The sequence below is a fragment of the Osmerus eperlanus genome, unplaced genomic scaffold (genome assembly GCF_963692335.1).
Source record: "Osmerus eperlanus unplaced genomic scaffold, fOsmEpe2.1 SCAFFOLD_316, whole genome shotgun sequence".
In the NCBI taxonomy this organism is placed as follows: Eukaryota; Metazoa; Chordata; class Actinopteri; order Osmeriformes; family Osmeridae; genus Osmerus; species Osmerus eperlanus.
The window spans coordinates 17,501-27,500 of record NW_026911071.1 but is presented as its reverse complement, the minus strand read 5'-3'; the positions used below and the strand labels follow the sequence as shown (position 1 = coordinate 27,500).

The following is a 10,000-nucleotide window of genomic DNA, read 5'->3' as shown; positions in this document are numbered from 1 at the left end:
GGGAGGGGGGGATGGAGGAGGGGGGGGGGGAGGAGGGGGGGGCTGGAGGGGAAGTGGGAGGAGGGTAATGGGGAGGAGAGAGGGAGGGATGGAGCAGGGAAGAGGGGAGGAAGGAGGTGGAGATGTTTGGAGGGAGACAGGCCTATTGGCCACAGCTGGTTCCTGTCCTGCTCTGTAGCTCAAAATGACCCTCCTGAGACACATTGTACGTGCACTCACACTGGAAAGCAAAGTAGGCTACTGTAGGTGGTCAGGAGGTAGACATCAATGATGGTCTTTAAGATGGACCCAATTACATTTCATGGTTAGAATATCATTACATAAACCAATTAGTAGGTCTTGTGTGAACAAGATGGGAGATTATTGACTCAAACACACACACACACTCACACATGCATTCTCACCCACACACACTCTCACACCAATACACACGCACTAACACACACACACTCTCACACACACACTCACATGCACACACACACAATAGGGGAACGTTTCTCCTAACCTCCAGGAGACACAGCTACCCTCAGAGAGAGAGGAGAGAGAGAGAGAGAGAGAGAGAGAGAGAGAGAGAGAGAGAGAGAGAGGAGAGAGAGAGAGAGAGAGAGAGAGATGAGAGGACGAGAGAAGAGAGAGAAAGAAAGACAGAGACAGTGTGAAGAGAGATGGACAATAAAAAAATAGAGAAAGGAAGAGGATGTGTGTGTTGTGTGAGTGTGTGTGCGTGTGTGAGTGTGTGTGTGTGAGTGAGTGTGTGTGAGTGCATGTGTAAGAGCACACCTCGACAGGAATACGAGGGCTAAACATGCTAAGCTCCACCATGTGTCCTGATAGACTTTATGAGCATCAGGATCGTCTGCGAGCCAGGCAGCGAGAGAGGGAGTGAGCGAGCTCTCTGGATCTCCTTATCTCCTCGGACGGTGATAGCAGACCCTATCTCCTCTCAGGACCCAGCCCCGCACTATCTCTGCTCCTGGCCTGGTGGATGTGGACCAGAGCTCAAGCCTCGGTTCAGCCAGACAGACAGTCACCCTGCCCAGGGTACAGGACATTCTGTAGCCTGGACCTGTGCAATCCAGCTGGGCCCTGTTAGAGAGCAGGACAGAGGGAGGAGGAGGGGGAGGGAAGGGATGAGGGCAGGAGGGGGAGGAGGTCTGGTGTGGATCTACTGGAAAGCCGTGACCCCCAGGGGGCAGGAGGAGAGGGGAGGGGCGGGGGTGGTCAGCTATGTTAAGGAAGCTAGATACCAGAGATAGCCCGGTCGAAGAGGTGACTGAGCTCTCTGGGGAGTTCTGTGTGTGTGTGTGTGTGTGTGTGTGGTGGTCGGGAGGAGCAAAAGGAGATAGGATAGACCAGAGGGCTGTAACAGTCATGAACGAGCAGCAGCCGTAGCTGGGAGAGGTGGTGTGTCACTGCAGAGCTGGTGGCTAATGCTAGCTCTGGCTACTAACCTGGCTCCCTGGCCTGGTACCCCCTGTACCTGTGTGTGTGTGTGTGTGTGTGTGTGTGTGTGTGTGTATGAGTGTCACAACAGATGGAGAGGGTGGGGGGGGGGTGTATGGATAACTGTCATAATGTGCATCACTGTGTATTTAAATTAGAGTCAAAGGTTTTGAGGGCGGGGATGGGGGGGGGGGGGGGGCAACAACAATAATTGTCTCTCTCCGAGGGGACTTGTTAACTTATGGGGGGTTCCCGGACCCTGGAGACTCTCGATTTGAACACTGTCTCACATCCTCATTTCCTCTTGTGTTCCTCAGTCGCAGTCAGCGTCCAAACTGCCTTCCACACCCGTCTCTCACCAAATAGGGACACAATTGGAGAGTGGAAGCAAAGTAGGCTACTGTAGGTGGTCAGGAGGTAGACATCAATGAGGGTCTTTAAGATGGACCCAATTACATTTCATGGTTAGAATATCATTACATAAACCAATTAGTAGGTCTTGTGTGAACAAGATGGGAGATTATTGACTCAGGTTTAACTTTTCAGTAACGGTTCATTGTGATGTAGCCTAAGCCTGACAAGGTAGTCATTACAATTAGGCTTAAATACTCGAGAATGTGCTCGAATGTGCTGAAAGACCTCCGTTTCCTCTCATTAACCACACACCACCACACATTCACCTCTGTCGAAACACCACAGAAACTGTTCCAGTGTAAACCTCCGTGACTGGCGTCTTGTCTCTGCGCTGTAGGACATTGCCCCGGGCTACTTCCAAATATAACCCCGGTCGTATAGGACTACCGTAGCAGGAAACGGGCAATTCCTCCGTGGGAACACAGCAGGCGGCGTGAGGGTATAGCAGCGGGCGGAAAATCCGTGTCTGATGCTACATTCCTCCAAAGTTACTCACCATCATTTAGACCGAACAAATATATGGGGGGAAAACGGAGACGTTTACCCCGGTATCGCCCAGAAGGATAACTTTGAATGACTAAAGACAAAAAACGTTATGGACGAGTGCCAATTAAATGTTTAGATACATAAAGTATACTAATTCTTTTTTGCATGTTTTGTCGTTTAAAACGTGGGTTACACTGGCCAAACCCGGATTACGGTGACAAATATCCCGGAAAGATAACGGCCAACCATTTGTTACTGCATATGTGTGAAGTTGTAATAACATTCACACTTTGCCGTGACTTTTCTCCGCAAAGTCGCCCCGTTCCTCCAAGTATAGAAGTCTGCACCGTCTCCGTTGTCTGAGTTGGGCTGGGCGTCCCGCTGTATGTTCAAAGCTCTGTGAGAAGTTTCACGTGACGGAATTTTGCCGTGAGCCAAACGGGAGGTCGTGCGCGGGCGGACTCACGAAGCGCAACAGGAGCTGGGCGCTCGCCTCGTCTCTATCTTCTTTGTAAAGTTGGCAGGAGGATGTAAAAGTTTGTCTCTATTGACTTTGTCGTTCCTTTCCACGATACATAGTTTGTATTTCGTTTCTCCTCTGCTGTGCAGTACAGAGTCTTCACCTTTTGGAAAAGTTGGTGGACTATTCTACTGAAATGGAGCGACTCAAGTTGAGGATTATAAGGTCCTGCTGGCTGGGACTTCTGGCTGCCTTATGCTGCCTTTACCTCACCGATACTTACAACCTGGACGTAGAGCACTCCGTGAACTTCAGCGGTCCTGAAGGATCTCTTTTTGGATATTCTGTATTATTACACAAGCACAAGACGCAGATGTGGTGAGTAGATTTGACACGATATTTATGATAATTACCCAGACTAATTAGAAACAAAGCATGTTACTATATATGCCAATTTTTTGTAATTATTGGAAAATCAACAAAGCTTGAATTTAGTCCCGGTATGTGTGAAGTCTCACTGGCATGTTAATTAGCCGGACTGCAGAGATTCACAAAGCACCGTTTGATACACAAAAGAGCCCGTTCATCCCGTTAAACCACCGTTAATCTGCCCCGAGAAAAAGTGCATTCATCTGTTTATGATTTCTAACTATTGTCAGCTGGCTTGTTATTGGTCACCAGATGGAGGGCTGTGGAGGAGTCTTTGAGAAGTAGACTATCTCTCGCATTTATGTTCATGTCTCATGTTGTCTGTTTAGGCTGCTAGTTGGAGCCCCTGTCTCCAATTCAACTTTCAAAACCTCAGCCCACAGTCCCGGAGCCATTTATAAATGCAGCGTCTCGGAGAAGAGAGACTGCCAACAGATACTAACAGGTCTGTATGGCTCGTGTTCTCTATTTGAATAACGCCTCGAGAGCGTGCGCCAGATACTGACGTGCTCTCCTCAGCTCCCGGAGAGGGAATCCCGGGCCCAGAGTCATTCTGGATCGCTCTAATGACACGGTTTTGGATGAAAAGAGAGGAGCGGTGGTCGAGTTACTTATCTAATTAGACAGGTTTGATTGCCTCCCACTGTGTCATATGGGATCTCCAGCAAATAACTACTGCTTTGAGAGTCACTTAGTCAAGTCAGTCAGTATTTATACATTATATTCAGAGATGCCCTGTTTAGCTACATGCAAGGGGATGAACAACCTTGTCCTTTCTCCTGGGCTGGAGTTAGCAGTGAGGATCTTTGAACTCTAGCCGATTTCTCAGATTCTCAGCTGGCAATGGCTTACAGGAAATATTATTCTGCTCTTCACACCTCTAATATCACGATATTCATGGGGTTTCTTTTGTTTGCCCTGTTGAAACTCAAGCCCAATTTTTGGTCTGTGGTCAAATCTGTTACTGGCAGCAACGGTTAATTGCAAAAGAATGCCCCATTGCCCTTTGTGTCAGAACAGTTCAGCAGAGTGTTATTTACTAAACTGCTGTGAACGCTGTAGCTGAACACCAAACCACTGGAGCAGGAAGACAACCTGACCATGACCACGGTTGGTTAATGTCAGCCGCATGAACAGAAGATAAAAACCCCCCACACAACTGTCACCACCGTAGTGGAACCGTCGCCGCCTCGAGACCTGCTCTGAAGCCCGGCCTTGCTGTTGTTGTGTGTTTGTGTGTGTTTGACATTTACATTTAGTCATTTAGCAGACGCTCTTATCCAGAGCGACTTACAGTAAGTACAGGGACATTCCCCTGAGGCAAGTAGGGTGAAGTGCCTTGCCCAAGGACACAACGTCATTTTGCACGGCCGGGAATCGAACTGGCAACCTTCAGATTACTAGCCCGATTCCCTAACCGCTCAGCCACCTGACTCCTCTGTGTTACTGTGTGTATGGCTGCCGTTGCAGGGGTGGATAGCTGTGGGAAGACATGCGATGCCGATATTGACAACCAGTGGCTGGGAGTGAGCCTGTCCAGGCAGGGCAGCAATGGGAGTGTGCTGGTATGTACAGCGGGGTCCCTCTCTCCTCTCTCAGCACCTGTCTCTCGGCAACGTCACCTCACAGTGTTTTCTTGGTTTCTACTGGGACGCTGAAACTAACATTGCGATCCTCAAGCTGTTGCATGACAGACAGCGTTTGGTGAAACTTTTTTCAGGTTCAGGTTCAAGTTCAGGTTACTGTATTTGTACCCGTAGGTAGATTTAATCTGCAGTGGACAAGTTCAAACATCTTGACACATTTTCATTTTCACAAACGACACAAACAGTGAACCTGAAATCTGATCAAAGTGCTCCAAGTTCCCATCATGAAACATGGATAAAACACAGGTGTTCTCAGTTGCCAACGCCATGTTTTTGTGTGTGTTTTGGTGGGCTCTGATTGGCTCCCTCTGTCTCCCCTGCATTCTGATTGGCTCCCTCCGTCTCCCCTGCGTTCTGATTGGCTCCCTCTGTCTCCCCTGCGCTCTTATTGGCTCCCTCTGTCTCCCCTGTGTTCTGATTGGCTCCCTCTGTCTCCCCTGCGTTATGATTGGCTCCCTTTGTCTCCCCTGTGTTCTGATTGGCTCCCTCTGTCTCCCCTGCGTTCTGAAGGCCTGCGGCCATCGCTGGAAGAACGTTTACTACGCCAAAAAGGAGAACCTGAACAACCTTCCTCACGGTGTCTGCTACCTCTACCACTCTGACCTCAAGCAGTCTCTGCCTCTCATTCCCTGCTACAGAGGTAGGTACTCTGACAGGCGTCTAACCTGATACTAACCTAATACTGTTAGACCAAAAGGACATCATCATGTGTCAGAGAGGTAACTTTTGAATTGTGGAGCGACCAGCCTTATCACCCAACCACCTCTGTTAGACATTGACCAGTCGGTCAACAGAGATAATGCAGGGAGACCACACTGACTGGAAGGCCCTGTGACCAAGGTGGTGTGTGTGTGTGTGCACGTGTGCACATGTTTGTGTGTGGGCGTACGTACACTAACACCTGTCTAAGTGTGTTGCACACATCCTTCCTCAGATTACCAGAAGAAGTTCGGGGCAGATTATGGTTCCTGCCAAGCTGGGATATCGCCAAGCTGGGATATCCAACTTCATGACAGAGGTATCCACACACCCTTCCATATGGTGGTTCAGCTCAAGTGTATCAAGTGCATTTTTGCATGATAGTTCATGACATAGAACTGGAACAGGGCTGATCTCTCTCTCCCCTCTCTCTCTGTGTCCCATTATCTCTTTATCTCTCTCTCTTTCTCTCTCTTTCTTTCTTTCTTTCTTTCTCTCTCTCTTTCTTTCTTTCTTTCTTTCTCTCTCTCTCTCTCTCTCTCTCTCTCTCTCTCTCTCTCTCTCTCTCTCTCTCTCTCTCTCTCTCTCTCTCTCTCTCTCTCTCTCTCTCTCTCTCTCTCTCTCTTTATCTCTCTCTATTTATCTCTCTCTCTCCCATGATCTATTCCTTTCTCTCTCGATCTCCCTCCCTCTCTCCCCCTCTCATCCTCTGTCTGCCTTCAGAAACTGCTCATCATGGGCGCTCCAGGGACCTCCTACTGGACCGGCTCGGTGCTGGTGTACAACATCTCCAGCAAGGTGCTGTCTGCGTACGTGGACGATGACAGCACCGTCCAGTACGGCAGCTACCTGGGTACGGTTCCAGCCTCACAAGCCGTTTCTTTCTAGAGGCTTCTTATGTACCTGTTGAGCACCTAGTTCCTAGTATAACCTAAACATGGTTCTAATTTCAACCCCAAATGTTTTTTTGTTGTCGTAAAAACATGCACAATTGTGGTGCGCAGGAACCAAAAAAGTGGTCCAGAAACGTTTTACCACAAGTGATAGTTTGTATGTATTAATAGTAATAGATTAGGTTATTTTAGATCAACAAATGTGCTGGATTCAGAAAGGAAACAAGCTGTAGCTACATGAAAAGTAAACAGGAAAAAGGAAGACATGTGTTCTACTGTCACCATGACAACACCATGTGCTGTTTCACACAGTCGACACAGCAGTGATTGTCACAGCAGTAAGTTTAACTCACCTCGCTCAGCTAAACAGGCTGTTACTGATATTGTAACTCTCATGACAAACACCTCACAAACACAGAAATAAAGGTTTAGATAAACACATTTCAAGTTGAAACAAGACTGTTTTCTTATCACCCGGCCGTGAGTTTGCCTCGTCTCTGCTAATCACTGCTTCATTGTTTGGTGACACTAGGAAGACTGCAGTTTCTGTGCCTGAGGTCTAAAATTAAAACACAGTCTGACTTATAACCTTGTTGTTGAACTGCGATAAGTTGAATGCCATTCTAATAGTGTGTGTGTGTGTGTGTGTGTGTGCGTGTGTGTGTGTGATCAGGATACTCGGTGGGAGCTGGCCACTTCAGCAGTCCTTACTCTATGGAGGTGGTGGGCGGAGCCCCACAGCACAGCCAAACTGGGAGGGTATGACATCACTTCCTCTTTTCCATCCTGCTCTTTGCTCTTTCTCAGAACACAACTCATATTAATAACAGTACAGCATGAATGTGTGTGTGTGTGCTTGTGTGTGTGTGTGTGTGTGCATAAGGAAGGGTTAGTGTTTTCGCAGACGAGTTCCACCCCCGTATGAAACTCGGACACTGTAGAAAGGAAATGGTATAAACACACACTCACACATACACTCACACACACACACACACACACTCAAACACACACACACAGACACACACACACACACACACACACATACCAACAAAGTCTGTTGATGGTGCAGCTGGAGTGTGTGTGAGACTCTGGTTTGATTGATGGGTAATAATGGGTATATGATCTGTGCGTGTGTCTGTGTGTGTCGTCTGGTGTCTGGTGAACTCATCTGAATGAATCTATACGAACTGTATGACAGGACAGACAAGCTCTCTCTGCACAGCCAGGAAGAGAATCGTAACTCTGTCATGAGGCGTTTATCTGCACACAAACCTGTTTCTGAAAGACAGCGACATGTTCCAAGAACGGATTTACAAGAACGGAAATTGCTAGATATGCTTGTGTGAAGGGCTGAGTGTCTGTGTGCGTTCTCTGAATGTCATGCATCTTCAGTGGCAAGAAAGTTCACCCTGTATGTTCTCTCCAGGCCTACGTCTTCAGGATACAGGAAAACACTCTGAAGATCATCGCTGAGGTTAAGGGCACCAAGGTAAAACTGACACTCACACCCAGACACACTCCCTCCTCACACACACACACCCAGACACACCCCCTCCTCACACACACACACACACACCCAGACCAGAACGTTATCTGTCCTTGAACTACTGTTGCTGATGTGCTGATTTGGCACGTGTGTTCTGCAGCTGGGCTCGTACTTCGGGGCGAGTGTGTGTGCGGTGGATCTGAACGCTGATGGACTGTCCGATCTGCTGGTAGGAGCTCCCCTGTCCAGCACACTGAGGGAGGAGGGGCGTGTCCACGTCTACATCAACCAGGGAGACGTGAGTCCCACACACACACACACACACACACACACACACACACACACACACATGTACACACACATATATAGACACACACACACATATATACACAAGCACACACGTGCACACACACACACTTGTTACACATGAAACATATCAAAACCTCACAAATCTCTCATCCCCTCATCAAGACATACCTCACTGGCAGTCTCTCTCTGGCTAGTAGCACATCCAGTTTAATGTAACTGTGTGTGTGTGTGTGTGTGTGCAGACTGAGCTGAGGGAAGCAGAGTTCCAGCTGGTGGGCAGTGATTCGTATGCCGCCAGGTTTGGAGAGACCATCGGTGACCTGGGAGACATCGATGATGACGGCTACCCAGGTGAGCTAGCTGATATTTGGTGAACTCAGTTGATGTTTTCCTGGCATGTGTGGGGGGGTCAGGTGGCTGAGCGGTTAGGGAATCAGGCTAGTAATCAGAAGGTTGCCGGTTCGAATCCCGGCAGTGAAAAATGACGTTGTGTCCTTGGGCAAGGCACTTCACCCTACTTGCCTCGGGGGAATGTCCCTGTACTTACTGTAAGTCGCTCTGGATAAGAGCGTCTGCTAAATGACTAAATGTAAATGTAAAATGTGTTTTGGTGACGGTCTCACCAGCCACAGTATCAGAGCAGCTGTGGTGTTCATAGAGCAGCTACTCTGGTGTTCATAGAGCAGCTGCTGTGGTCTTCATAGGAGCAGCTACTGTGGTGTTCATAGAGCAGCTCCTGTGGTGTTCATAGAGCAGCTGCTGTGGTGTTCATAGGAGCAGCTACTGTGGTGTTCATAGAGCAGCTCCTGTGGTGTTCATAGAGCAGCTGCTGTGGTCTTCATAGGAGCAGCTACTGTGGTGTTCATAGAGCAGCTACTCTGGTGTTCATAGAGCAGCTGCTGTGGTGTTCATAGAGCAGCTGCTGTGGTGTTCATAGAGCAGCTGCTGTGGTGTTCATAGAGCAGCTCCTGTGGTGTTCATAGAGCAGCTCCTGTGGTGTTCATAGAGCAGCTACTGTGGTGTTCATAGAGCAGCTACTGTGGTGTTCATAGAGCAGCTACTGTGGTGTTCATAGAGCAGCTGCTGTGGTGTTCATAGAGCAGCTACTGTGGTGTTCATAGAGCAGCTACTGTGGTGTTCATAGAGCAGCTGCTGTGGTCTTCATAGGAGCAGCTACTGTGGTGTTCATAGAGCAGCTCCTGTGGTGTTCATAGAGCAGCTCCTGTGGTGTTCATAGAGCAGCTCCTGTGGTGTTCATAGAGCAGCTCCTGTGGTGTTCATAGAGCAGCTCCTGTGGTGTTCATAGAGCAGCTACTGTGGTGTTCATAGAGCAGCTACTGTGGTGTTCATAGAGCAGCTGCTGTGGTGTTCATAGAGCAGCTACTGTGGTGTTCATAGAGCAGCTACTGTGGTGTTCATAGAGCAGCTACTGTGGTGTTCATAGAGCAGCTGCTGTGGTCTTCATAGGAGCAGCTACTGTGGTGTTCATAGAGCAGCTACTGTGGTGTTCATAGAGCAGCTGCTGTGGTCTTCATAGGAGCAGCTACTGTGGTGTTCATAGAGCAGCTACTGTGGTGTTCATAGAGCAGCTGCTGTGGTCTTCATAGGAGCAGCTACTGTGGTGTTCATAGAGCAGCTCCTGTGGTGTTCATAGAGCAGCTGCTGTGGTGTTCATAGAGCAGCTACTGTGGTGTTCATAGAGCAGCTCCTGTGGTGTTCATAGAGCAGCTGCTGT

At 48.6% G+C, this 10,000-nt stretch overlaps 1 protein-coding gene across 1 annotated transcript in view; it reads left to right on the top strand.

Moving 5' to 3' along the window:
* The first annotated feature begins 2,769 nt into the window (after window positions 1-2,769).
* LOC134015564 (integrin alpha-4-like) overlaps window positions 2,770-10,000 on the top strand; it is a 17,832-nt gene continuing 10,601 nt past the window's right edge. The window contains 11 exon segments of the mRNA XM_062455111.1: window positions 2,770-3,181; window positions 3,562-3,677; window positions 4,703-4,797; window positions 5,389-5,518; window positions 5,813-5,865; window positions 5,867-5,896; window positions 6,301-6,430; window positions 7,144-7,229; window positions 7,897-7,959; window positions 8,117-8,254; window positions 8,508-8,616. Of these exon segments, the coding sequence (XP_062311095.1) occupies window positions 3,000-3,181; window positions 3,562-3,677; window positions 4,703-4,797; window positions 5,389-5,518; window positions 5,813-5,865; window positions 5,867-5,896; window positions 6,301-6,430; window positions 7,144-7,229; window positions 7,897-7,959; window positions 8,117-8,254; window positions 8,508-8,616 (1,132 nt within the window). The 5' untranslated portion in view covers window positions 2,770-2,999.